Source organism: Oryctolagus cuniculus, chromosome 7 (assembly GCF_051225735.1).
Source record: "Oryctolagus cuniculus isolate XC-2025 breed Fujian yellow rabbit chromosome 7, ASM5122573v1, whole genome shotgun sequence".
In the NCBI taxonomy this organism is placed as follows: domain Eukaryota; kingdom Metazoa; phylum Chordata; class Mammalia; order Lagomorpha; family Leporidae; genus Oryctolagus; species Oryctolagus cuniculus.
In genome coordinates this window covers 145,425,321-145,453,299 of record NC_142873.1, presented here as the reverse complement: position 1 = coordinate 145,453,299, position 27,979 = coordinate 145,425,321, and the positions used below count along the sequence as shown (strand labels likewise).

General features: G+C 59.2%; 1 protein-coding gene across 4 annotated transcripts; it reads left to right on the top strand.

The window, feature by feature from the left end:
• Window positions 1-616: 616 nt before the first annotated feature.
• ZDHHC18 (zDHHC palmitoyltransferase 18) lies at window positions 617-26,428 on the top strand. 4 transcript variants are annotated; one of them, XM_089301255.1, is made up of 10 exons: window positions 618-1,073; window positions 4,857-5,017; window positions 18,728-18,877; window positions 20,200-20,337; window positions 20,449-20,497; window positions 20,949-21,051; window positions 22,200-22,312; window positions 22,921-23,020; window positions 25,123-25,200; window positions 25,785-26,428. In XM_089301255.1, the coding sequence occupies exons 1-9, from the start codon at window positions 760-762 to the stop codon at window positions 25,162-25,164; spliced, it is 1,170 nt and encodes a 389-aa protein (XP_089157381.1). In that variant the 5' UTR covers window positions 618-759; the 3' UTR covers window positions 25,165-25,200; window positions 25,785-26,428. The 4 variants fall into 4 exon arrangements, with proteins under 4 accessions (XP_089157382.1, XP_089157381.1, XP_089157380.1 ...); XM_089301254.1 differs by having other exon boundaries at window positions 25,732-26,428; XM_089301256.1 differs by lacking the exon at window positions 25,123-25,200 and having other exon boundaries at window positions 617-1,073.
• The last annotated feature ends 1,551 nt before the right edge of the window (window positions 26,429-27,979 follow it).

The window sequence follows — 27,979 nt, the reverse complement described above, 5'->3', positions numbered from 1 at the left end:
CAGCAGGGTCTGCAGGTGAGAATGCAGCCTGGCCGACGCCCTGGTTGAGAAACTCTACACATAGGACCCTCTCGGGACTCCTGGTCTGGACCCCGTGAGATAATAACGCAATATTTTACACCTTAAGTTTGTGGTAATGGGTACCACAGCAGAGAATGAAACACTCAGAATTCCCAAAAAGCACTCAGGCCCTCGGCACGACCCATGCATTAGGGGACAATCAAGGAAACTGGGGGTCCGGGCCCAGGACCCGGGGCTGGGTGAGGGAGGCGAGGGGGTGTGCTGACACACCCTTCGGGCACTGCGAACTTCAACGCAGAAGTGAAGACGCCCCCGGCTTTCCGAGCACATCGTGGTCCCCACACCCATGACCTCCCGTCCCCCCGGGTGCCCACGGAGGCCTCAGAGACGGGCGACGCCGGGCCCTGCCGTGCAGACCGCCGGGACTAGAGCACGACGCCCGCCCCTGGAATCTCGGCGCTCGGGCGCCCAGCAAACCCACGGGCGGCTTTCCACAGCCGAGGAAGCGCCCGGCGCCATGCCGGGCCCAGGCGGAGGGGGCGCTGCGGCGGGAGGCCGCGGCGGGCGGCGGGCGGCGGGCCGGGGCGGAGCGGCGCGAGGCCGCCCCCAGCGGGAGCCAGCGAGCGAACGAGCGCCGCGCGCGCGCGCGCGCGCCGCCGCCACCTCCGCTGCTCGGCCCGGTCCCGGAGCGGCCCGGCCGGCGCGCGCGGCGCGGAGCCGAGGCCCGCGGCCGGCCGCATGAAGGACTGCGAGTACCAGCAGATCAGCCCCGGGGCCGCCCCGCCGCCCGCCTCCCCCGGGGCGCGCCGCCCCGGCCCCGCCGCGCCCCTCGCCGCGGGCCCTGGGCCCGCGCCCATCGCCCCCGCAGCGCCGCGCTGGAGCGGCAGCGGCAGCGGGAGCCTCGGCCGCCGCCCGCGGCGCAAGTGGGAGGTGTTCCCGGGCCGCAACCGCTTCTACTGCGGCGGCCGCCTCATGCTGGCCGGCCACGGCGGCGTCTTCGCGCTCACGCTGCTGCTCATCCTCACCACCACCGTCCTCTTCTTCGTCTTCGAGTGAGTTCGCGCCGCCGGCGCCCGCCCCGCCGCTCGCACCCCACCTCCCCGGCCCTCGCCCGGTGCCCGGTGCCCGGCGCACGCCGTCCCCGCCCCCTCTCGGAGCCGCCTCCGGCCTCTGCGTGCGGATCCCCGAAGCCGCCGCGCCGGCCCGGGGCGTGTGGGGGCTGCGTCCGCGACCGTCCCGGCCCTGCCTAGAAACCCCGCTCGACCGCGCCCCTGGGGTTGTCTCGGCGCGGCCCCCAGAGCTGCCGGCCTCCTTGGGGGGCCCCCTCCAGTCCGCCTGCCCGGGCCAGCTCTCGCTCCCCGAGGGCGCCCTTCCTGCCCGCCTCGCGGCCCCCGTGCGCTCCGGCCCGTGTCGCCCGCCGGACCTCTCCTCACCTTCCCCGGGCTCCGCTCGCAGGCCGCCTGGGACCCCGAGGCGCCTCCGTGGATTTTCGCCAGGGCTCCCCCAGCGTCTCTCGGCCGCACCCCTTCTTTGCCATGGCAGGAACAGCTGCAGCGCCCCGTTATTTTCCAAGGAAGACTCTGGAGCGCTTTGGGGTGTCAGGGCCCATTTGCTCCCCCGACTGGCCCCTGGCGTGCCTCCACGTTGTGGGCGGAGGAGTGGGGGCTTAGGTCGCATATGCCTGTGGGAAATTTTCCTACCGCGCCCCCGCCGGTGGTCTCAGCTTGCGCCCCCCCACCCCCAGATGCCCCTGCTGTGCGGACGCTGCCTACATTACACCGTGTGGCTCAGGACTCTGGGGCGAATCTCCGCTTCACACACTCATCATGGGTCGGAGCAGTGGCTTCACCTCTCGGAGCCCCATTTTCTTCCTCTGTAAAATGGGGCCTCTACTAGTGCTCGCCCCTGGGGTTACCCCGAGGTCATGCACGTGGGCTGTGCCTCCCTGGCAGCCCTGGCGTGTGGCTTTGGAGAGGCTGTGGGCGCGGCGGCCCCAGGTCCGCTGTCCAGCGGCCAGCCGGGGCCTCTGCAGCCTGGCCGCTCCCCTTGAGGCAAGGTGAAGGCTTCCTGCCCGTTAGCTTCTCCTTTCACCCTCGGGCACGCCCTTTCTCTCTGACTCAGGGAGGATGCAGGGTTCAGGGATGGTCTCTAAGCAGAAGCCCGGCCGCCCACACCCCTGAGCATGGCCCCCGGGCGAGTTTCAGATCCAGCTTTTCCAGGCCACCTTGGCCGCGGCGGCCGCCTGCAGGAAGGAGCTGCACTTGCTGTGGTGGGTCCCTGGGGCCCACCCTGCGGCGAGGGACAGGGTCAGTTCAGAAACAGGACCTTGTCCGGCGAGAGAGGAGGCAGGACCTCTGGGTTTGGGGAGAGCTCATGCATCATCTCGCCTCTCGTCTCTGCTCTTCCTCTCCCGGGGCGGTAGGTTGGGCAAGGAGGTTTGGTTTGGGCTGAGAGCTCACCTAGGCTGGGCTAGGCTGGGGTGAGACCTCTGTAGGGAGCTGGTGTGGTGCTGTTGGTGAGAGTGGAGGGTGGGGAGACACTCACCCCTCCCCTTTGTGCAGGGGCCCTCCTGCTGTGAGTGGTTGGGTGCGGTGTTGCCAGGCCTACCTGGGGGCTCCAAGCTTGTGCCCCCTTTAATTCCCAGTCAGAGCCCCGTTCTCCTGGACTGTCGGGGTAAGAGCAGGGCCGCTGATCATGGGCTTCCTCTGACCCCTGCTCCCCTACTGGGCGTTCCCCTTGGCCCGCATCCTTGGTGACATGCGCAGGGCCCAGGGAGGGCTGAGGTCTATGGGCAGAGCGTGGCCCTGGCGGTCTCTACCCTCCAGGGGAAGGACCTCGATGGAGGCTCAAAAAAGGGTGAGTGCGTGTCCACGGGTTTGCTTCCTGCCTCTGTAGGGGCTCCTGGGATCTTGGCTGACCTCTGGCCTCCCGTGGCAGGGCGGCCCCTCCCCCGCTCAGGTCCACCTGGCTTCGGGAGGGAAGGCAGTGAAGGGTGGTGGTTGTCAGCCCTGACACAAGTCCCACATTAGTGCCCCGAGATGCGTGGCCTGGGGTGGATTCCTTAGGCAGTCTTGAGCTTCAGTTTTCTCACCTGTAAGGTGAGGACTTGAGTGAGAAGTGGGACCTGGCCCACCGCAACCATCTGTACTTCAGATGGTGTCAATATCTGGCTGGTTAGGGCAGTGTCTAGCACATGGTAAGCCCTCGGTAGATGGAAGCGGTTTTTCTGTTTGGCACCAGGCGAAAGCTGTTGGTTCAATAATGACTGCTTGTGTGTGCAAGGAGAAGGGTGCGCGAGAGAGAGGGCGGTCCCTGTCTCAGGGGCTTATGTTCTGGCAGGGGAGAGGCAGTCGACACAGATGGACAGTCCGAGCGCTGAGAGACGCTGTCGGGGAGCTGGAGTGCTGGGAGGCCTGCTTTGCCGGGGGAAGGACATTGCAGGGAAAAGGACCAGCAGGTGCAGAGGCCTGAGGGCGGGAGGAGCAGGCTCGTTCAAGGCGAGGCCTCTGGTGGGCTTAGAGGGGATGGGGGGAGAGTTCCGTGGATGGGCATGGGGGGGGCGGGGGGAGAGTTCCGTGGATGAGGCTAGAGGAGCCTTCAGTGGGGTGCAGAATGCTGTGGCCAGCAGTGTGGTTTTTTTTTTTTTTTTTGACAGGCAGAGTGGACAGTGAGAGAGAGAGACAGAGAGAAAGGTCTTCCTTTTGCCGTTGGTTCACCCTCCAATGGCCGCCACGGCCAGTGCGCTGCAGCCGGCGCACCGCGCTGATCCGATGGCAGGAGCCAGGTGCTTTTCCTGGTCTCCCATGGGGTGCAGAGCCCAAGCACCTGGGCCATCCTCCACTGCACTCCCTGGCCACAGCAGAGAGCTGGCCTGGAAGAGGGGCAACCGGGACAGAATCCGGCGCCCCGACCGGGACTAGAACCCGGTGTGCCGGCGCCACAAGGCGGAGGATTAGCCTAGTGAGCCGCGGCGCCGGCCCCAGCAGTGTGGGTTTTGTTTAAAATGTGGCAGGAAGCTGTTGGACGGTTTTAAGCAGAGAAATGACACTCTCAAAAGCTGGCTCTGGCTTCGGGGTAGACAGCAGAGAGCCCGGATGGGTTCACTCTGTCGTGAAGCAGTGCCCCCCACCCCACCTGGCATCCCTGGCATGGAGAAGGTTCCTGCCCTACGATGGAGGAGGGGCCTTGGACAGGGCTGTGGGACCCTGTGGCAGGCAGCCTGTCTGGCGGTAGAGGAGGTGTTCTCCCAGCCACCAGGGCCAGGGGCTGGGATGCCATCCCGTGGGTGACAGGGGCAGCAGCTGGTCCGAGCTGTCTTCAGACCCTCTGCCCCTTCTGCGGCCTCTGGCTTAGGTGGCATCTCCTGCAGGCATGCGGCCCCCTGTGTGGCGGTTCCCCGTCTCCCTGTCTGGCAAGCTGCGTGGGGGCAGGGCGCCCGTCTTGGTCATTGCCTTGCTCCTGCTGCTTGGTGAAGGTGACGACCTCAGTGAATGTTTGTGGAGTGCGTGACTGACCCACTGGATGAACGGTTTGCTCTGGAATGATGGTCACTCGTGCCACAGCGGGCATCTGAGGCTCTGGGTTTAGAAGGACCGTGAGGATGCAGCTCAGCGCAGGGGTCGGTGCTAGGGCCTATTGGTTACACCTGCCTGTGCTGCAGGGGAAGGTGCAGGATCAGGTGGTTATCTGGGCTGTGGGCGCTTGTAGGGAGAGTGGCCGCGTTCCCCAAGGGCCGTACCTGCCTCAGGGAGAGGCAGCAGCACTTGCTGGTGCTGTGGCCCGGTGCTCCAGGCAGCCCTCCGGATCTGCTGACCTCCCCCGCCCTCTCGTTCCAGCTGTCCCTTCCTGGCCTGTGAGCTGACTCTCGCCATCCCCATCATCGCCGCCATCCTCTTCTTCTTCGTCATGAGCTGCCTGCTGCAGACGAGCTTCACCGACCCCGGGATCCTGCCCCGGGCCACCGTCTGTGAAGCGGCTGCCCTGGAGAAGCAGATCGGTGAGGCACGGGCCCCCAGCCCAAGCTGCAGGTTCCCTGGCTCAGGAGGAGGCCTGGTGCTCTCTCCTGACTGCGTGGAGCGAGCAAGGCAGACGGGCAGCCTCTGGCTAGCAGGAGACAGAGGGTGAACAAGTGAGCAAGCGCCTAAGCCAGAAATGCCAGCGAGCAAAGGCTGTGGTGGCGGCCAGCGGGGAACAGAGGGCCTTCCGGGGGCCCGGCACTGTTTTAAGCTCTTTATTTGCAGGATCTTTCTTAATCCCCTAATAATCCTATGAGGTAGGTTAGTTGTGATTCTCCTTGTACCGTTTAATTCAGTTGAGACACAGAGAGGTTAAATGGCCCAAGATCACACAGTAAGTGGAAGAGTTGGGGTGAGACCCCAGGCAGTCTGGCCAGTGCCCCGGCTCTAAAACTTATGCTTATTCATTTCTCTCATCAAACATTTATTGAGCCCCTACTGTGTACCAGGCACTTCTCTAGATTCTGTAGTAAACAGAACTGACAGTCACCCATGCCTCTTGGAGGCGACATCTCCCTGTGAGGAAGAAGATGGCGAACAAACAAATCATTTTTTTTTAGATTTTTAAGATTTATTTATTTATTTGAAAATCAGAGTTACACAGAGAGAAGGAGAGGCAGAGAGAGAGAGAGATTCTTCAATCCAACTGGTTCACTTCCCAGCTGGCTGCAATAGCCAGAGCTACGCCGATCTGGAGCCAGGAGCTTCATCTGGGTCTCCCACGTGGGTGCAGGAGCCCAAGCACTTGGGCCATCTTCTGCTTCCCCAGGCCATAGCAGAGAGCTGGATCGGAAGTGGAGCAGCTGGGACTTGAACTGGCGCCCATATGGGATGCCGGCACTGCAGGCGACGGCTTTACCCACTACACCACAGCAACAGACTCCAAACAAATCATTAAACAGAGAAGGTGTCAGAGAAGGGGGGGACTGGAGGAGGATGTTGTGGCTTTAAACAGGGCGCTCAGCGGACATCTTGCCAAGCAGGATCTGCTGAGCCCAGGCCTTAAGAAGTGGGGGTGGAGGCGACAGGGACCTGGGGACCACTACAGTGGGCGTGGGGCTGCCAGCTGGTTCTCGCGAGGTGGCAGAGGAGGCCTCTGGGAGACCTGGATGGCGTGGGAATCTGACGACCTGGAAAGAGGAAAGGCAGGAGCCCGGAGCTGCCAGCAGGCTGGGTGCATCTGAGGAACAGCAGGACGTTCCAGTGAGCCGGAAAGCCTCTGGGCTCCCTGCAGCCGAGCTGGGCCCTGGTTCCTCGCAGGCAGGTGCCACCTGGCTCCCCCGGTGGCTGGGCACTAGAGCCGGCCTTGGTCTCGGCTCGCTCCACCCCAGCCCCTTCCTGCTGAGGAGTGACGCCCAGTGTTTGCACACGCCGGGGTTTCCGCCCCGTGGCTGGCTCCTTCCCCTAACAGCGTGGCTGCACGCGGGGCCCTCAGGAGGTCTGCTGGCGCGTGAATGTCAGGCCCTGCCGCACCCTCCTCCGCAAAGCCTTTCCCTGGGTCCCTGGAGCAGCTCCAGGGCCTTCTCTGAGCTTTGTTCTTTGTCTCACGCTCCTGCCCAGGCCCGCTCAGCCACGCCCATCCTCGCTGCCTTCCGCAGCGCCATCCAGCTTCCCCTCTGCCCTCCGCCTGCCTCCCGGGTGCAGCTCCTTCCGCGGCCCTGGGCCTGTGTGCCGGCGGCTGGGGAGGCTCGGTGGCAGCCTGTCCCCCACCTCTGAAGGTCGGGGCTAATCATGAGGCAGGATTACTGTCCTGCTCAGCCGGGCAGGTCTGGCCTCCTGTGGGCTCGGGTAATACCCACAGCTGTAATCCCCGTGTTTGGGGAGTGGTTGGCATGTGCTGAGTGCTTTGCGTCCGTTAGCACACAAATCTTCACAGCATCCTGGTGAAGGTGGCCCTGTTAACCCGGGCAGCAGACTGCTCAGCCAGGGGGAGCAGAGATGGAGTGAGTGTGCCTTCTCCCAGACCCCTCAGCTTTGTCGTCGTCTTTTTTCTTTTTTCTTTTTCTTTTCTCCTCCCCTCCCCTCCCCTCCCCTCCCCTCCCCTCCCCTCTCCTCCCCTCTCTCCCCCTTTCCTTTCCTTTATTTCCTTCCTTCCTTCTTTTTTTTAAAGATTCATTTATTTGAAAGACATAAAGAGAAGGACCAAGAGAGAAAGAGATATTGTGCCCATTGGTCCATTCCCCAAATGGCTACAGCGGCTGGGGCCGGGCCATTCCGGAGCCAGGAGCTCCGTCCAGATCTCCTGTGTGGGTGGCAGGAGCCCAAGTACCTAGGCCATCTTCTGCCTTCCCAGGGAGCTGGCTCTGAACCAGAGCAGCCAGAACTCAAAGCGCTGCTCACATGGGAGGCTGGCGAGCAGGCTCTGCTGAGCCCACTGCACCACATGCTGGCCCCAAGTTTGTCTTCTGAGATGGGAGCAGGGACGCACCCCCTTCATCCTTGTCTCTGCTGTCCTGTGCTCTGGGAACCCCACCCCCCAACCGGGCACCCCCGGAGCGTCCTCTCCTTCCTCCCTGTCCCCATTGTGCGACTGTCCTTTCTGCTGGGCTGTGAGGGCGTGGGACGTGAGTGCCTGTCCACCTGTCGCCCTCGCATGGCTCAGTGATGCGGCCTCGCGGGTGGGTGAGTGAGTGAAGAACCGCAGGGTCTGCGTGAAGGCCCTGCCTGCTGTCCCGAGGGGAAGGATGGAAAGACAGTAGGAACTGCTCCCAGCCAGGAGCATCCGTGTTTGCTCGCTCGTTTGCATGTTAATTCTGAGGGAAAGAGGAGGAGGTAAAAAACGGATCCGATGTAGAGCCTGCCCTCTGGAGGTCTGCAGTCTGGGTCAGCCGGGATGGAGGACCCGACCGACCAGCAGGAGTGAGACAAGGAGCATCTCCTGCCTGGAGGACGTGGGGAGGCCACTGGAGATGCCTGAGCCAGGCCTTGCAGCTCGGGTGGAATTCGGCACAGGACGGATGTGTGGAGAGAGCCCTCTGGGCAGGTGGGACTGAGGGAAGAGGCAGGACTGGGAAGGAGGAGGGGCAGGAATGGAGCCACTGAGCTGGCCGTGTCGGCTGGCGTATGAGGCGAGCCTGTGGGTACCAGGGAAGCTAGAGGTGCAAGGATGGGGTGGAATTCCTCTGGTTGGGTCCTGAACGTCAGGGCAGAAGGTTTTCCTTCGAGAACCGTTCCCAAGCCTTAGGGAGGCATCTTTGGGACCTTTGGACTTTGAATTCTCTCACGCTTTTTTTTTTTTTTTTTTTTTTTTTACTATTTATTTATTTGAAAGGCAGAGTTACAGAGAGGGGCAGAGTCAGAGAGAGAGAGATGTTCTATCTATGGTTGCAATAGCCAGGCCTGGGCCAGGTGGAAGCCAGGAACCTGGAACTCCATCTGGGTCTCCCATGTGGATGGCAGGGGCCCAAGCACTTGGGCCGGCTTCTGTTTGCTTTCCCAGGTGCATTAGCAAGGAGCTGGATCAAAGGTGGAGCAGCCAGGTCTCAAGCCAGTGCCCACATGGAATGCCAGCATTGCAGGCTGCCGTGCCACGATACTGGCCCAGCCTTTGAATTCTTGAACTTGAGTAAAAGCCAAAATTCCGGGTGTGGCCAGGAGGCTTCTGACCAAGGTAAAGCGTGTTTTCTCAGAAAGGACAAGGGTCACTGCCATCTGAGAAAGGTGGCGGCTGGCTCCCAGGCGGATGGCTCTGCCCGTGTAGGCGTGAGCTGCTGGCCCAGGTTCCTGCCCTGCAAGGACAGTCTGAGGTAGGGTGACCGCTCGTCACGGCATGCGCAGGACTGCCCCAGGTTAGCGCCAACAGTCTCCTGCCATGGGAAACCACTCCGTGCAGGCCACCTGGGAGGTTGGTCACTATCCTCTGAGAGCTGGACTTGTCAGCTGATGGGTCACATAGCTAGATCATCCTGCAGGCTCCTGGCAGTGGGAAAAGGGTAGGGGACGGGAACATTGTTCCTAAGGAGCCCCCAGTCTGGCGGGAGACGCGAGGTGTCTGCATCTGAGTGACAGCTGCCCGCCCAGACGCTGCTGCCATTCGCAGGACAGAGGCAAAGGCAGCTTCCCCTCTGCCGCGCACGGCTCACACTCCCTGCTGTCTGTCCCCCCAGCGCCTTGTCCCAAAGCCACCTTGCCAAGGCACACCTGCCTCACTTTCCTCCTGGACTGGCTCTGCTGACCAGGCCCCACACACCTGGTCTCTCCCTTCCCTTTTAGTTGTCTCCCAACACCCAAATTTGTCCCCACCCTCCTGGACTCAGAATTTGGGGGAGTCTCAGTGCCATCAGCATTGTCTCTGAATATTGGTCACCTGAGCTCAACCTATGTGATTTTTGCCCTTTCCATATCCCGTCTTGTATCTTCATTTCTTTAGTATTTTCATCTAAGTAGCTGGCTTTTAAGAATGGTTGTATACTCTGGGCGGGTGTTGTGGCTCAGGGGATCACAACTCCACGTGCTGCGTCTGCAGCCCCTCTCAGAGGGCCAGTTTGAGTCCTGTCTGCTTCTGAGGCAACAGATCATGGCCCAAGTACTTAAGCCCCTACCACCCACGTCGGGGATCCAGGTGGAGTTCTGGGCTCCTGGCTTCAGCCTGGCCCAGCCCTTGATGATGACATCTGGGTAATGAGCCAATGGATGCAAGTTGTCTCTCACTTTCTCTCTCTGCTTTCAAATGGATTGAAATAAATAAATGTTTTAAAAGATGTCATGCACTGCATAATGATGTTTAAGCCAATGACAAGCTGCGTATACAACAGTGGCCCAAATGAGTGTATCGCTTGGTGTCGTCATGGTCATCGTGTGTGTAAGCACCCTCCATGATGTTGCACAATGAGGAAATTGCCAAATGACCCACTTCTTTTTTTTTTTTTTTTAAGATTTATTTATTTGAAAGAGTTACAGAGAGGCAGAGGCAGAGAGAGAGAGAGAGAGAGAGAGAGAGGTCTTCTATCTGTTGATTCACTCCCCGAATGGCTGCAATGGCCGGAGCTGAGCCAATCCAAAGCCAGGAGCCAGGAGCTTCTTCTGGGTCTCCCATAAAGGTGCAGGAGCCCAAAGACTTGGGCCATCTTCTTCTGCTTTCCTAGGCCATAGCAGAGAGCTGGATCAGAAGTGGAGCAGCCGGGACTTGAACCAGCGCCCATATGGGATGCCAGTGCTGCAGGTGGCAGCTTTACCCACTACACCACAATGCCAGCCCCCAAATGACCCATTTCTTAGAACATATCCTGTTCATTAGGTCATGTGCAACTCTGTGTATGTGTGTGTGTGTATATACACACATATAATTTTAATTTTTACTCGAGAGGCAGACTTACAGAGAGCTCCTGTCCTCTGGTTCACTCGTCAAATGCCCACAAATGCCCACAACTGGGACTGAGCTGAAGTCAGGAACTGGGAATGCAGTGCAGGTCTCCAACCTGGGTGGCAGGGACCCAGTGACTGGCACTCAGTCACTCGAGCCATTGCCGCTGCTTTCCAGGGTCTGAATGAGCAGGAAGCTGGAGGCAGGGGCTGGAGCTGTTGAACCCCTAGTAGGATATGAGAGGTGGGTGTCTTAACTGTTAGACCAAAAGCCCGACCTGTGTGTTTTAAAAGGAAAATTTGTATCACCGTGTTAAGGGGAAAGGCAGACGCCCTTGCTTTCATACAAGATAATCGTAGACAAACGTGAGAGTGTGCCGATTTCTTGGTGACTTGTGAAGTGTCCTGAGGCTCACAGGTGATGAGAGTTTCCCCTTGATGGAGTCAAAAGACTGGAAAGGCAATGACTTCCTGGTCGGGTGATTCAGTGTTGCTTTCTGTAAGGTCAGGAAACAGGCTCAGGCTCAGGTACTGCAGGCTGCTGCCCGCCTTCCTGCACCCCTGCCTGCTGTGCCCCCCTCTGGTGAGCCTGTGGTCCCATTCTTTCTGGTCCAGCCTAAGTGCCCCTTCTTACTTCCTTGCTGTCTTGAATGCTACCTCCTGCCCCTCACCCACATAGGCCTCTCTGTATGGTGGAGGCTTTGAGTGTAGATGTCGTTAACTGATAGACCTTGATATTACATCATCTGTAACTTACATAAACCTTGCAGGGTTGCTATTATTACCCATTTTAGAGGTGAAGAAACAGAGACCCAGAGCAGCTGAGCTGCTTCCTCCAAGTCACATGGCACGCCTGGTTTCAGAATGAGAGCGTGGCGGCCTTGACTCACGGTGCTCCCACAGGGCCCTGCAGTTAACTACTTCTCGGACTCTGCCCTCAGGCTGAGCTCCTCCTGTATGCCCAGGCCTCGCTCTAAGCCGGGTGTAGGGCGGGACTCCAAAGACCTCTGAAATGAACAGAAATGGCCAGCAAACCAGCCCGGACACTGTGGCTGACCTTGACCTTGACCTTGACCTTGACCTTGACCTGGCCCCGGGGTCTGGGAGACCGCAGTTGCACAGCTGTTTCCTCCACAGGTAGCCACAGCGGAAGGGCAGCCGGCTCTCAGCAGCCTTCCTTCACTTAGGCCTTCTCAGTAGGCCGGGCCAGCCCCGGGGGACTTCCACGGAAGCGTCAGTGGCCGCCCCAGCCGCTCCTCGAGGGCTCTCCGGGGATGGGGAGGTCCACAGTCCGCCCCTTGGTCAGCAAGGCGTGGGGAAATCTGTTTGCTTCCCACAGACACTCATGAGGGTGAGCGCCTGCCCTTGCTGCCGCACCGTCAGAGCTGTGGCTTCTTGTCCGGGAGGGATGGGAAAGCAGGCAGGCCTTTCCCTCGGGGAGCAGCCTGGCCTCGCGGAAGGCGCCCTGGAGCGGATCAGGTCTGCAGGGCAGGCATACATCTCTGTCTGTCACTCCTGCCCCTTTCATTTGTCAGCAAACATTTTGAACATCTGTGTGCCGGGAAGGCACAGGATCAACAAAGCAAATAGCTTTTTTTTTTTTTTCTTTTTAACATTTTATTTCAAAGGCAAAGAGACAGAGAGGAGTGAGATCTTACATCCACTAATCATTCCTCACACACCTGCAATATCTAGGGCTGGACCGGTCCAGGCCTTGGAACAGAATCTTGCATATAGCAGGCCCCAGTGCTTGAAAGAAGGGACAAATGAATGCTGTGGAAAACAAGGGTTCTCACTTCAGCCCCACCTTGTACTACTAGAGAGAGCTTGGCTTCCCAGCTGTGGCGTGGGAGTGTGGGTTCCCTGGCCCAGGGGCTGTCAGGACGCTTTAAAGATGAGTTTTCTGTAGGAAACTTAAGAGGTTCAAGCCTTCTGGTGAGGGGTGGCCAGTGGACTTGCTCCAGGTACTGGGAGGAGCAGGTGGGGAATTCAGAGGCTGCGTCCGGAGCGGTGATTGGCCAGCACTGGCCGAGACGAAGCAGTAGCACGGCTGCCCCCGCACGGCATCGCCAGCCCCTTCCCTGCTGGTTTCCCTTCAGCACCTGGATGGCCCCCTCTCCAGTGCGACCCCTCCTCCCGCCTCCCTGGCTCTCGGCAGCTGGGTGGGCAGAGCCCTCGGGCAGAAGCCTGGCAGCCGAGGCCAGGACACACTGCTCCGCAGTCCCTCCCTGCCTTGCGGAGGTCCCTTCCTCTCTGGGGAAGAACTGTAGGGATCCAGGGAGCTTCAGTCACTTCCCTGGTGCTGAAGCGGGTCGGTGGCTGGCGGGCGCTCGCCGCGGGTTGCGGTCTGAGGATCTGGAATGCAGTGTTTCATACAGACCGCAGGAATAACGGCAGCTAGTGCCAATTCAGCTGCCGCCGGGCGTGAGACACTTTGCTAAACCATGCCTGCCGAATCCTTGCCTGAAGTGGGTTTAGTTTTTCTCTGCTTTATTTTGAGCAAATGATGGCTCAGAGAAGTTCAGTGACTCAGCTAGGGAGTGGCTGGCTAGAGACTGGTAGCTGCGGGGCTCACTGGCTCCAGAGCCTGTGTCCCAGCCCAGGAGGCAGCAGTGGGCTAGGGGCCAGTGGGGCAGGGTTAGAGCCTTGGTTTGGAGCAGCGTCAATAGCTTTGCAGAGAGCTGGGGAGTCTGCACGCTGGACTGCTGGTCAGGACCAAGGCCAGAGCTCCCACGACTCCGGTTCTGTGCCCATGGCCATCCTCACAGCCGCTCATGCAGTCCTCACCCCAGCCCTGTGGGGTTGAGGCGGCTCCTGTCTGTCTCACGGATAGAGACTGAAGTGAAGGGACTTCCTTGAGCAGCAAGTGGATTGGATTCCAACGGATTCCCAGGCGGTGTTCTCAGGCTGCAGGGGCCGCCCCGCCCCTCCTGAGAGGAACCTGAGTTGGAACCTGAGTGCCGGTTCCTTTATGGGTATTACTTCGGCTCCTCACAGCCCTGCAAGGCAGCTGTGTGCAGCAGGCTCTCAGAAGCTAAGTAACTGCACCACAACCCCAGCCCAAACGTGGAAGGGTCAGGATTTGAACCCCAGGCTGAGCCCAGGGCAGGTCTCTCTCCTCCGTGCTTGCTGCCTCATCGATGGTGGTTCCAGGACTGCCTCTTCATTACACTGTCCCTGCTGTCAAGGGGCGTCCAGTCAGTTAGAGAGGTCAGTACATGACAACACAGGCTGGGGCCTGCACTGGGGCTCAGCAAGTCAAGCCGCCACGTGAGAAGCCCACGTGCCACATAGCAGTGCCTGGATCGAGCCCTGCCTCTGCTTTCATCTAGCTCCCTGCTAATGTGCAACCTGCAGATGATGCCCAAGCACTCGGGTCCCCCCACCACCCTCCTGGGAGACCCAGGTGGAATTCCAGGCTCCAGACTTAGGCTGCCCCGGACCTAGCTGTTGGGGCCATTTGGGCAGTGAACCAGCGGATGGGAGAGCCCTCTCTGTGTCTCCGTCTCTCTCTCTCTCTCAAACTAGTCTGCCTTTTAAATAAATAAAACAAATCTTTTAAAAAAGAAGAAATAACGGACCGGGAAGGGACCGTTCTGATGCTTAACACTTACTGAAGAGTTCTTGCCCAAGCTTTGGAGACTCGGGTACACGTCCTGATTCCGTAGTCCTGGCCGTGTGGCCCCGGGCAGGTCGCCTTGCCTCACTGGACAAGTCTGAGCTGTAATGGGGCAGAAAGGTCATGTCTGCCATGTGCTCGGTATACAGTAGGCGCTCAGTGACATGTCCCCCCATGCCTCTTCACTTGTTTCTATAATTCCATGACTGATAAACGCAGCTCGCACTTGGTTAAACATTTGCTTTGCTCTTTCCACTTCACATGTATCCAGTCATTAACTCTTGTACCAGCACTTGGAAGATCTGCATTGAATTCCAGGCTCCTGGCTTCAGTCTTTTTTTTTTTTTTTTTTTTTAAGATTTTTATTTATTTATTTATTTATTTGAAAGTCAGAGTTACACAGAGGAGAGGCAGAGAGAAAGAGGTCTTCCATCCACTGGTTCACTTCCCAATTGGCCACAACGGCCAGAGCTGCACCGATCTGAAGCCAGGAGCCAGGAGCCTCTTCCAGGTCTCCCATGTGGGGGCAGGGGCCCAAGGACTTGGACCACCCTCTACTGCTATCCCATGCCATAGCAAAGAGCTGGATCGGAAGTGGAGCAGCCGAGACTAGAACCGGCGCCCCTATGGGATGCTGGTGCTTCAGGCCAGGGCATTAACCCACTGCGCCACAGCGCCAGACCCTGGCTTCAGTCTTGCCCAGTTCTAGCCTTTGCAGGCATTTGGTGAGTGACCCAGCACATGGAAGATGCATTTTGTCTGTATGCCTTTCAAATTTTAAAAATAATTTTTAAAAAATATTTACTTCTTTTGAGAGAGAGAGAGACAGGTCTTCTATCCACTAGTTCACTCCCCAAATGGCCTCAGCAGCTGGAACTGGGCCAGTCTGAAGCCAGGAGCCAAGAGCTTCTTCAAGATCTTCCATGCGTGTGCAGGGGCCCAAGGACTTGGGCCATCTTCCACTGCTTTCCCAGGCCATTGCAAAGAGCTGGATTGGAGGAAGAGCAGCCAGGACTCAAACCTGTGCCCATATGGGATGCTGATGCCACAGATGGAGGCTTTAGCCCACTACACCACAGCCCCAGCCCCATAAAATTAATTAAATTTTTTAAAATGTAATGTGTTTAGGGGCCGGTGCCTTGGCGCACTAGGTTAATCCTCCACCTGCGGCGCCGGCATCCCATATGGGCACCGGGTTCTAGTCCTGGTTGCTCCTCTTCCAGTCCAGCTCTCTGCTGTGGCCTGGGAAAGCAGTGGAGGATGGCCCAGGTGCTTGGGCCCTGCACCCGCATGAGAGACCAGGAAGAGGCACCTGGTTTCTGGCTTTGGATTGGCGTAGCTCCAGCTGTTTCGGCCATTTGGGGAGTGAACCATCGGATGGAAGATCTCTCTCTCTCTCTCTCTCTCTCTCTCTCTCTCTCTCTCACGGTCTGTAACTCTACCTGTCAAATAAATAAATTAATCATTTTAAAAAGTAATGTGTTTAGGGCCACAATCTGTGCAGAATTGAATGTTGTGTTTGGTGAGGGGCTGGGTATACTTCCCCCCCTTTGTATTTCCAGGGGACCCAGTGCCATTTGGGGGGAAAAGGCCATCTTCCTTCGCCACCCTGCAGTGTGGCCTGTCAGAGTCACACCAGCAAACACATGCTGGGTGTGCGTCTGGTCCTCCGCTCCACTGGGCAGCACCTCTATCTTTGCACCCAGCCAGGCTGTCTTGGGTACTGTAGCTTCTTCCGTATCAATCCGTGGGAGTCGGAGCCCCGAGCTTTGTCCCTCAGCTGTCCTCTCAGTCTGGTCCTTTGCATTTCCCGAGGAATCAGAACAAGTGTATCAGTTTCCACAAAACTGCTGGGCTTTTTGACTGGGCTTATGTTAAATTCCTTTTGGGGAGAATAAATCTTTTCATAATATTTTCTGTCTTCCACTCTTGTTATAGCACTGCATTTCTTTTTCTTTTAAATGTTTTAACATTTTTCTAACACATAGGAGAGTGGGAAGAATCATAGTACAGCAGGGACTAGTGTTGTGGCGCAGTAGGTTAAGCCACGGCTTGGGACATCAGCATCCCATGTGGCTGCTGGTTTGAGTCTCAGCTGCTCTGCTTCCATTCCAGCTCCCTGCTAATGCACCTGGGAAGGCAACAGGAAATGGCCCAAGTGCTTGGGTCCCTGCACCCACATGGGCAACCCGGGTGGAGTTCCAGGCTCCTGGCTTCAGCCTGGCCCAGCACCTGTTGTTGCCACCATTTGGGAATTGAACAAGCTGGTGGAATACCTCTCTCTATCCCTGTTTCTTCGTAACTGCCTGTCAAATAAGTAAATAAATCTTTAAAAAATTATAATACAACAAATTCCTATGCATTCATCATCTAGATTTGGTAGTTATTAAGAGTGTCTTATTTGTATCATATGTTTGTATATTTTTTACCTTTTTAAATTACAGATTTTGGGAGCTGGCATTGTGGTACAGCTACAACCTGGGAAACCAGCATCTCACATTGGGGCGCCAGTTCAGTCGCTTCCTATCCAGCTCCCTGCTAATGTGCCTGGGAAGGCAACAGGAAATGGCCCAAGTGCTTGGGGCCCTGCCACCCACATGGGAGACCCAGATGGAGTTCCTGGCTCCTGGCTTCAGCCTGGTCCAGCCCCACCTGTTGTGGGCACCTGGGGAGTAAACCAACAGAGGAAAGATCTCTGAGAGAGAAAGAGATTTTCCATTCACTGGTTCACTCCCCAAGATGGCTGCAATGGCCAGGGCTGAGCCAGGCCAAAGTTAAGAGCCAGGAGCTGCTTCTGGGTTCTGGAGCCAGGAATGCAATCCATGCCTCCCCCATGATTGGCAGGAATCTGAGTATTTGAGCCATTATCACTGCCTCCGAGGGTCTGCATTGGCAGGAAGCTGGAGTTGGGAGTCAGAGCCAAGCACTGTGATGGGGATGTCTTAATCACTAGGCCAAATGTCCACTCCCTAATTTTTATTTTTATTAAACCATATCATAGTAAATTGTAGAAAGCATCGATGTTACCCATAAATATTTCAACATGTATCTTCAAAACCTAAGGACAATCTCCTACATAACCGCAATTCCATCATTGTATCCAGGAAAACTAATAGTTCACTAATTTTTTAAAAAATTTATTTATTTATTTATTTATTTACTAAAAAGGCAGAGTTACAGAAGCAGAGGCAGAGAAGGAGGGATGTAGAAAGGGAGGGAGGGATGGAGAGAGAGAGATCGATCTTCCATCTGCTGGTTCACTCTCCAAGTGGCTGCAAGGGCTGGCATTGGGCCGATCTGAAGCCAGGAACCTGGAGCTTCTTCCAGGTCTCCCACATGGGTGCAGGGGCCCAAGGACTTGAGCCATCCTCTACTGTTTCCACAGGCCATAGCAGAGAGCTGGATCAGAAGCAGAGCAGCTGGGACTCAAACCGGTACCCATATGGGATGCTGGCACTGCAGGCGGCAGCTTTACCTTCTACGCCACATAGTTCACTAATTTTTAATCTACATTCAGATTTCCCCAGTGACAAGACTTTGGGACAGGTGTTAAGGCTGTTTGAGCTGCCACTTTTGAGCCCCAGCTGTTGCAGGCATTTAGGGAGCGAGCCAATGGGTGAAAGACCTCTCTCCCTCCCTCCCTCCCTCTCTCTCCCTCCCTCCCTCCTTCCCTCTCTCTCCCTCCCTCTCTCCCCCCCTCTCTCCCCCTCCCTCCCCTTCCCTCCCTCTCTCCCTCTCTCTCTCCCTCCCTCCCTCTCTCCCTCCATCTCTCTCCCTCCCTCTCTACCTCCCTCCCTCTCTCCCTCTCTCCCTCCATCTCTCTCCCTCCCTCCTTCCCTCTCTCTCCCTCCCTCCCTCTCCCCCCTCCCCCCTCTCTCCCTCTCTCCTTCCCCTCTATCCCTCTCTCCCTCCCTCCCTCTCCCTCCTTCCCTCTCTCTCCCTCCCTCCCTCTCCCTCTCCCCCCTCCCCCTCTCTCTCTCCCTCTCTCCCTCCCCTCTATCCCTCTCTCCCTCCCTCCCTCCCTCTCTCCCTCCTTCCCTCTCTCCCTCCCCCTCCCCCTCCCTCTCCCTCCCCCTCACCCCTCTATCCCTCTCTCCCTCCCTCTCTCCCTCTCTCCCTCCTTCCCTCTCTCCCTCCCCCTCCCCCTCCCCCTCCCTCTCCCTCCCCCTCTCCCCCTCTCTCCCTCTCTCCCTCTCCCCCTCTCCCCCTCTCTCCCTCTCTCCCTCTCTCCCTCTCTCTCTGCCTTTCAGGTTAGGTAAATAAGTAAATGCACTTGTACAAGACAAGCCCACTCCAGGATCATGTGATCATGCATTGGATTTGCTGACTCCGAGGTCTCCCCTGTGTCCTCGTCAGTGACGCTGGCTTCTGTTAGAGATCAGGCCGGGTCTTGTAGATGTCCCACGTTCCAGACGTGGTTGCTTCCATCTCCCGAACCTCCTGTAAACTGGAACCTAGATTGGGGCCTGCTTAGATGTAGATAAACCTCCCAGCCCTCCTGGGGTCTCCCTCTGTGAGGGCCCTGATCGGGGTTGTATTAGGCCCGCAGGTGTGTGAGCAGGTGGGACACGGAACCTGGCACGCAGGAGGTCTCTGTCGGTGCTAGCAGCTCTTAGAGTCTGCTGCTGCCTCTGCCCGTTTACCCCGGTGTTCATTTGTTCCTGGGAGGCTTCTCGGGCCTGCCAGGCAGCCGCAGCTCCCCACCACCCCTGCTAGGGCCCCTGGCCTGGCTGCCTTGGGCATCGTCCGTCTTTCTGACCTCCACCCTCAGACAACACCGGCAGCTCCACGTACCGGCCGCCCCCTCGGACGCGGGAGGTGATGATCAACGGGCAGATGGTGAAGCTGAAGTACTGCTTCACCTGCAAGATGTTCCGGCCACCCCGGACCTCCCACTGCAGCGTCTGTGACAACTGCGTGGGTGAGCAGAGGCTGCAGGGGCGCAGGGGTCCCCGAGAGACCGAGTCCTGGCTGGCGTGGGCAGGGTCTCCCAGCCTTGCCCTGCCTGGGTAGCTTTGAGGGCTGCCAGTGGCTTGTGGCTTCAGCCCGGGGTTGGCAGGTTCCTTCCCCGAGCTCTGACAAGCGCAGTGGACACAGCCAGGCCGTGAACCCTTCTCCAGGCTTTAGCCTGGTCCTAAGTAGGTCCAGGTTCCCAGGCCCCACAGTCTGGGGTGGTAACATTCCAGGTGTGTTTGGGCCAGAAAGATTTGTCACCCAGTGGCTGAAGGCCGCCTCTGTGAGACTTCCTGGGTTCCCAGGGCATGGGAGGGACAAGACTCCGGGACTGCTGGGCTGGAGAGGGTGTCCAGGAACAGGACGCTGGGCTCCTGACCCACACTGCTGCACTGTCCCCTTCCCTGCTCTCCAGAGGCCCCCCTGGGTGGTCCCCAGGGAGAGTGTCCTAAGGGAAGGGCTGTGTGAGAGGGCCCAGGTGAGCTGAGCCACGGTGATGGTGCACAGTGAGCTCACCGCGCCAGCTCAGCAGGCCCCGAGCCAGAGAGCGGTGGGAACACCCATGAGGCAGGCAGTGAAGTGGGTGACTCAATGGGTGTCATTCACCCCCGAGACTATTCCACCCACTCCCTGCAAGGTGCTAGCCTTGGCACGAGGCCTGCAACGGGCTTGTGACCCACATTCTCACAGCCACTTTCCTCACCAGCCTGGGTGTGCCCCCACCCCGGGGACATGGTGCTGGTGTGAGCTCAGCCCTCGATGCCAGCTGTCCGTGAGCTCTATAGCGGCCCAGCCCCTCTCTGGGCCTCCAGTCCTGGGGCTAGGGTCGGGGTTCATTGGCTGTTGGCTGGGTTGTAGGTCGGGCAGCCAGTTCTTTCTGTGGGCCACATACTGCCTAGCCCCGGGGATGCAGTGGGTCGGGAGCCCTCCTCCCTGGAGCGCACAGTCAAGCCAGGGTATCGGCCACTGCGGTTCCTGTAGATACTCATGTCAACACACACACACAATGCGCATCACTGCAAAAGAGAAGTGAGGGGCAGGTAACAAGGGACCCCCACCTAGCCTGTCCGAGGAGGCTTACAGAAGTGGCTGTGCAGCTGGGACACAGGAATAGAGGCCAGGAGGCATATGTGAGGCAGGACCGGAAGCAGGGTGTGTCCGAGGGAGTCGGCTGGCAGTGGAGTGGACAGAGCGAGGGGTAGGAGAGGCCTGGCTGTGGGTGGGGCCTCCAAACACCTGTGCTGGTCACGGGCCTGGCGCACACTGACCGCCTCCCCTCATCCCCTCCAGAACGGTTTGACCACCACTGCCCCTGGGTGGGCAACTGCGTGGGGAGACGGAACTACCGCTTCTTCTACGCGTTCATTCTCTCCCTCTCCTTCCTCACGGCCTTCATCTTCGCCTGCGTGGTCACCCACCTGACGATGCGTGAGTTGGGGGTGAGGGCAGCGGGGAGCGGGGGGCTGGCCTGCAGGCTCAGAGCCGTGTCCCTCCCTGTGCCCCTCTGAGCCGTGTCCCTCCCGGCGTCTTCCTCCCCAGGCTCTCAGCGAAGCAACTTCCTCTCCACTCTGAAGGCGACGCCGGCAAGATATCCTTTGTTGGTTCCTAGCCGCCCAGGGGACCAGGGTCCCTCACAGGGCAGGGCGGGCACCGCACCCACCCCAGGAGCAGGAGGGAGCTGGGTAGAGCCGTATTTACCACCTAGTGTCCACGGTACCAGCTGCCGCAGCCCCCACCCAAACTAGGTTGACCCTACGGGACCTGGGCTGGCCAAGCCCTCTCAGGAGGCGCCCTCCCATCTTCAGGGGCCTGGAGGAGAGCGCGTCCCTTGCGGGGCCAAGCTCCCTAGACTGCGCCGTGCCCGAGGCCGTGTGGGACCCTTAGTGCCCTGTGCCTTCCGTCTCCCTGGTCTGGTCTTGCTCTTGGGGTGGGGGTGGGGTGAGGATCCGGGAGGTGATCCTTTCTGAAGGTCCCGGAAGGTACCCCTCGCTGGGGAACGGCGCTCCGCCCCTCCGTGACAGTCCTTGACTGCGCCCCACCGTGCTGGAGTTGGTGATCTGCTTCTTCTCCATCTGGTCCATCCTGGGCCTCTCAGGGTTTCACACGTACCTCGTCGCCTCCAACCTGACGACCAATGAAGACGTGAGTGCGGCTGCAGCGGCCCCCCGGGCCTGGGCAGGCTGCTCAGGAGGGGGCAGGGCTGAGGGGGTAGGGCCACTGGAGAAGCAGGTGGCGGCGTGGCTCCTCCAGGCGTCTCCGGCACTCAGGGCCTGGCCTGGGCCACCTGACGCAGGCTCCCAAGGCGCCCAGGTTGCTTCCTTTAGAACCCCCTCAAGTGGCCAACACCCCGGCTTACAGCGCTCTCAGTTCCGTTATCTCTCTGGGTCCTTTTGCCAAGCCTGAGGCAAGAGGAGCAGGGGTGACAGCTGGGAGGGGGCAGAGCCAGGGTTGGTGCCCAGAATCCCGGTCCTGCCGTGCTCCGCCACACCCCACCCGCAGGCAGCAGAGCCGTGACGGGCTCGGGGGTCCTTCCTGAGGGCTGCACGGGGCCTGCCTGGCAGTCTGCCACCAGTGTGTGCCCGGCCGTGGGCCACACCTGGCCTCCCCTCCCCACCCTCCAAACACTGAAGAAGCGAATGAGAGCATCTGGGTGAGCATCTGGTCAGATCAGACCCCTCCGCCAACGGCAGGTGCACTCCGATGTCAGCCTCTGCGGAGGAGACGGGCGTGATGTGCTGCGTGACGGACGGGAGTGGCAGTGACATCAGCCAGCATCTCCCCAAGTGGTTTCCTGGGTGCTGACTCAGCGGCGTCTTCCCGGCGCTTAAGCGGAAAGGGCCGTTGTGGTCAAGTCAGTGTAGAACCTTCTGGCTGGCGGCCTCCCGTGGCCAACATCACCTAGCAGGAGGCGGGCAGGGCTGCACCTAAAGCTGAGCACGAGGGTCTCTGCTCTTTGAGATGAGGACCCGCCCTGGCGGAAGCGGTCTTTTCAGGGTGGTGCTACTCCTGAGTGGGCACGGCCAGGGTTCTCAGCCCGGTCAGCCGAGCCCTGTGTGGAGTCACCCAAAAAGGTGTCCTCCAGAGACTTCTCTTTGGCTCTGTCTTCTGCCCTGGTTGAGGCCTCCTAACTGCTGCTGCCCACCCCGGCACATCCTCAGGCCTGTGTTAGAGACCCGTCCCTCCGGTGATCTAACCAGAACCACTTTAGAGGCTCTCGGCTTCTCCCTCCCTCCTGGAAAAGTGAAGCTTTCAAAGGGGGCACCTGACCCAGGCCTCCTTCCTGCTTGCAGATCAAAGGCTCGTGGTCCAGCAAGAGGGGCGGTGAGGCCTCTGTCAACCCCTACAGCCATAAAAGTATCGTCACCAACTGCTGTGCTGTGCTCTGCGGCCCCCTGCCTCCCAGGTAAGCAGCAGGGCCTGGCGCTGGGCCTGAGTCCACACCTCAGAGGTTGGGGGATCCCTATAGAGAGAAGAGTATTCAGCGTTACATAATCCCACTCCCCAGGGATAGCCATTCCTGCACTGGGTGGGGTCTTCCCCCTCTGGGCAGAAAGGAGCCCTAGGGGCTGGGGGAGTCTCCCAACACCAGGGGGCGCCAGAGCTCCAGAACAGGATTTGGTTGCTGGGGACACTGCTGGGGCAAAACTTGCCCACACCCGTGTCCTTCCCGCCCCCTTTCTTCCCTTCCCCCAGCCCAGTATTCCTGTCACCCACCCTGGGGGGAGGGGCAGTGGGCACCTCATTATGCCCCCCACCTGCAGCCCGGCTCCCTGGCAGACAGGTGGGCCAGTTGGAACTGACAGTGAGTAAATTCCGTGGCCAAAAGCCAGCTGCCCAGAGGGCAGAGAGAGGCCTTCCAAAAGGGGAGGGTCTTGAGCCCCCAGGTGGAGAGCAGCTCCCCTGCCCTTAGCCTTTCTAGGGCTGGGTCTCCGTGGCTGGGAGGCCCACTCTGCCTTCCAGCCTGGGGCCCCTGGCCTTGCTCACGGTGCCTGCCCCTTTGTGTTTTGGAAGCCTGATTGACCGGAGGGGATTTGTGCAGCCGGACACCGTGTTGCCCTCGCCCATCAGAAGCGACGAGCCGGCCTGTGGAGCCAAGCCTGATGCCCGCATGGTAGGAGGCCACCCCTGAGAGGGGCTCAGTATTGCCACCTGCTGGCCTGTCCACCCCTCTGCACTCACCCGCGCCCTCCACACCTGCCGGGACCCTCCCCATCCCAGCCGAGGGGAGCAGAGCTGCCAAAGACTCAAGTCTTTTCGTATTTATTTCCCACTCTGCGTGGCTTTCCTCACACTGCCGTGGCTGCACCCTCTGCTCCCTAAGCCCAGGGCTCGAGGTCCCCCCGAGCTGCTCCGTGGCAGGAATGACAGGAGAGGCCTCTGGAGGCCACCAAGGGGACCATGCCAAGTGTCTGCTCGTACCAGGGCGAGCCTTGTGTGAGTGAGGGTGTGAGCTGAGCGTGAGGCCTCCCAGTGGGGGGCACTGCCTGGGCCACGCTGCGCCAGGCTCTCAGGGTGCTGCAGGACTGCAGGCAGTCAGCTCTGGGTGGCCGTGGACAGGAAGGCCCCGGGCGCTGCTGTGGCTGGGGGCCCCTGCACTCTCTTGGGGGTTGTAATTGTTTCTTCTGATGGGCTTTTTGTTTTTGTTTTTCTCTGTTTGGAGCTGGCCGGTAGGATAGGGCAGGGTTGGGGGAGGCTGGGAGGCAGCCAGAGCTTCCGCCCCTGTAGGAGCTCTCCCATCCATGGGGACTCGCTAAGGGGTCCCAGCCCCACCCCCACCCCACCCCTCTTCTCACCCAAGCCAGGGCTGGGGCTGGGCAGATTATATTCCTGCTGGCAATACTTGAAGTGGGTTTACTAATGCTGGGTATTTTGCACAATTTTATAGACCTTTTTTCTACATAGCATTTTTTAAAAGGGAGAAAAAAAAGTCAGCTTACGTTGCTATCCCCAGTGCCAGGCGAAGGCTTGTCAGAGGGCTGGTTGGTTGTCATAACTTATTACAAGAGACCTTCTGGCTGTGAGAGAGGGAGCGTGCGTGTGTGTGTGCGTGTGCGTGCGTGTGTGTGTGTGTTCACGTGTGCCCTTATACGAATGTGGCTCCCATATTCCCTGGGCTGCCCCTCACCCATCTCCAGGTTGTCATGAGCAGCCTGAGCCAATGGGGACAGGGAACAAATGTACTGGTCGTAAGAGACCCCTGGGCTCTCCTGGGGCTCATCCCCCATCTCCTACCTTTCCTTTCTCCAAGGACTTCAGACAACCAGTGACTGGGGACTTGGCTGCCCCCTACCCCAGCCCCAAGTTGGGATCTGCCCAGACAGGCCAAGGCCACAGGGGTGGGGGGTGATGGCTGTGCGGGGTAGCTGCTGTCCTCTAAGCCACACGCCCTCCTCAGAGCGCTGAGTCCTGGACCCAGTGCCAGAGACCAGAGGACAGGATGTGCCACCTGGGAGCCTCCACTCGAAGAAGAGGAGTGGAGGAGCAGGGTGGGCCTAGAGGCACCTGGAGGGGGGCCCAGGTCTGCGCCAGAAAGAGGGTGTCCCTGTGGTGGGAGCTGCAGTTTCCCATCAAGTAGGCAGAGAATTGTCCCTCTGGCCCCTCCCATCGCCCTCCAGGTGGGCCGAGGCCTTGGAGAGGGACATAGGAGGTCCTGGGTCTTGCCCTTCTGGGTCACAAACAGCTGCGAAGTGGCAGCCACAGAGGGTCCCCTCTGGGAAAAGTAGCCTCGCCCAGCCTCAGGGCCCTGGGCACAGGGAGGGAGCCAGCTAGAGGGGAGGGGCTCCCACATGCCTCTTCTTTAAGTCAGTATCCTTTGTTCCTGCTTGTAATAAAACTTTGGTTCTTAAGAGTTGATTTGCTTTGGTTTGGTTTTTGTTTGCTTTTCCTTTGCTGAGGCCCAGCTGGCAGCCCTGGTTCTTTCAGATGTGGGGAGACAGAGGAGGCAGCAGGCTGGAGCCGTGCGCTTCAGGCAGGCAGAGCAGGGGGCTGTGACCCGGAGGTGTGACCAGAGGCCAGCCTCCACCGTCCCCTGCCCCCTGAGGCTCGGAGACGCCGCGTCCTCCCCCGCAGCCTCTCCGCTCTCACCCCAGTGACCACCAGCCCAGAGCGCATGTGAGACCTTAGATTCCTGTTGGAGAGCCGCAGCCTCCCCGGGCAGCAGGGCCTGGCCAGACAACTCATAACACTGGCCCGCCTCTCTGGTATCTCCCCCAGGAGGACACCTGTCAGGATTTTGCCATCTCCTGCACAGCCTGAGGGGCGCTAACAGGCCTCTTTGCAGAGGGTTAGCTGGTAAGACCGGATCTCCCCTGGCAGCCAGCACTGCCCGCTCCCCTCACACACCATCTCATCTCATCGCATGCCTCGCCACCTCACCGAGCCCATCCATCCGTCTGGTGTGTGGTGTAGCGTGTGTGCTGATGGTGGTAGGGCCCCAGGTCTCCACGCTGGGCAGAAGACCCCGGCGCGGGGAGCACGGCCGAGAGCCTTGCCCGCTCTGGACTGAGGAGGTAGCTTTGCACAGAGCAGCTCTCCCGCTGGAAGGCTGCGCGGGGCGTGGGCCTGTCCCGGTGGTGTCCTGGTGCAGGGCCCCTCGGTCACTAACACGTGCGCCCTGGCTTTCTGTCCCTGCCCAGCTTTCACCTGCCCGTCTTCTCTCCCGCTTCGTTGCCTGCTGCCCGAGCCTTGGTTCTCTGGGGGAGTGGCCGGTGCTGTGGCACCCTCTGTCCCCACCGCTGCGGGGCCCTGCAGACCGCCTCTCCCCTCCCGGCCCCGCTAACCCTCTCTCTTCTCCTTCTCTGCTGTCCTGCCGGGGATGTCCAGTGTGTGCGAGGGCTTAAGGACCTCCTGAGGACCGCTGCTCTCTGCCTCTCCAGGAGCGGCCTGGGAGGAGACAGGCACCCGGCACCTCCACCTGCCTAACCTGTGGCCCGTCTGCCACCATCTGTGCCTACAGGGTCTGCCCCCAGCCTGCCCCACACGTGTGCCCTTGAGGGCCCCCGCCCAGGGGGATGGGCTGGCCTCTGCCCCTGCGCCCCCTCCATGCCGGTGGAGTGTGGAAAGCCATAAGGCAGGGGCAGCACAGTAGTGCCACACGACGCCGAGACCCCCGCCCTCCTCTGCCTCACCGCCCCTTCCCCAGCGTGGCGAGGTGTTGGGCCTCGAGGAATCTGGCCTTCCTGCCCCCTCCCCCAGAGCAGGCCCAGCCGCGGTCAAGCCGAGCAGGTTTCTTCAGGAGCCGGCTGGGGTGGTGGTGGTTGCCGACGCGGCTGAACAAGTTGGGTGACTTGTAAGCACGAAGGGCTTGACGCTGTTCCCACGCCCGCGCCCCCGGAGTAGGCAGGATGCCCCCTCCAGGCACTGAGGGGCTGAGCTCACTCCGCACAGCCCCAAGTTCTTCAGAGGAACTAAAGGAAGCTGGGCCTGGCCTGGGAAAACCCACTGAGCCCAGGGCGGGGGCCGCTCATCTGCTGTCCTGTACCTTTTATAACCAAATAAAGATTCCCCTCTTCTTGCCATAGCCTTGCTGTCTGGTGCCACCTTTACTCTGGGGTTGGGGGTGGGCCCTGTGTTCAGGAGAACGTCTAGCTTATCCTCACTCCCAGCTGTGTGCCCACTCCTCAGTACGGCTCTGGAGTTTTATTATTATTTTTTTTTTTTTAAGATTTATTTATTTGAAAGAGTTACAGAGAGGCAGAGAGAGAGAGAGAGGTCGGTCTTCCATCCACTGGTTCACCCCCCAAATAGCTGCAATGGCCAGAGCTGGGCCAATCCGAAGCCAGGAGCCAGGAGCTTCCTCCGGGTCTCCCACATGGGTGCAGGGGCCCAAACACTTGGGCCATCTTCCACTGCTTTCCCAGGCCATAGCAGAGAACTAGATTGGAAGCAGAGCAGCTGGGACTCCAACAGGCGCCCATATGGGATGTTGGCACTGCAGGCCACCGCTCTACCCGCTACACCACAGTGCCGGCTACCGATCTGGAGATTTTTAAGAGACACAAAAAAGCCAGAAGGGACCTAGAAGGGGCCAGAGGTACCTCTACTCCTCTGGAACACTCGGTCTCAATTCCAGAGACCTCTAGGCCTTAGCTGGTCCCTGTTTTAACTCCAGTCAAGGACTGTCACACCCTGAACCAGGGTATCCCCCTCATGCAACCTTCTCACTCCCCGGAGGCTGTCCCCCCACGTAGAGACACAAGTGCACGCGCACACGCTGTACCAAAAGATAAAAAACATAATGACCACGGGCATTTAGCAAGGGCTTGCCAAGTGTCTTGACCTGTAAGAAAGGTAATGACCTTTTGACACATGAAGAAAAGGACTGAGGCTTGGGAGGTACAGGGACTGTTCCAGGTACCCAGCAGGCAGGATCGGAACCCGAAGCTCTTCCCCAGTACCTGACTCGTCTGCACTACCCCGGAGTGAACAGATGGGGTCTCTGAGAAACCCCGACATGAGAGACGGCCATGGCTCACAGGGGCTGAGATCATGGGGGCAGCCCCCAGAGGCAGGAAGGGGCCTGCCCGAGGCCTACGGCAGAGCTGGGATGTGGTCCCACACTCTGACCTCACTCCATTCTCTCCATAAACTCTAAGCTATCTCACACTGGACTGGTTTAGCAGATGTGGGATACTCTGAACAGCAGTGACTTGAGAAGAGAAAGACTCAAAACAGCTGAATCACTTAAAAGACATGTCATGCTCTTCTCACAGGCAGCTACATTCACAGCTAATGAGGGGGAGAAGGAGCTACAGCTGCCTCTGCTCACCGGTTTAATTTTTGTTGCAAGACTGAAAAACTCCCTAGGAAGTTCTCTCTGGAGTCTAACCAATCTCTCCTGTTGTAATCAGAGGCCTGTCCTCTATTCTTTCTCTTCCTTCCTCCCCTCCCCTCCTTCCTCTTTAAGTTTACTTGAAAGGCAGAGAGGGAGGAAGAGAGAGATCTTCCATCTGTTGGTTCACTTCCCAAATGGCCCCAACGACTGGGGCTGGGCCAGGCTGAAGCCGGGAGCCCAGAACTCACTCCGGGTTGCCCACATGGTGACCAGAGCCCGAGCCCTGTGTCTTCACTG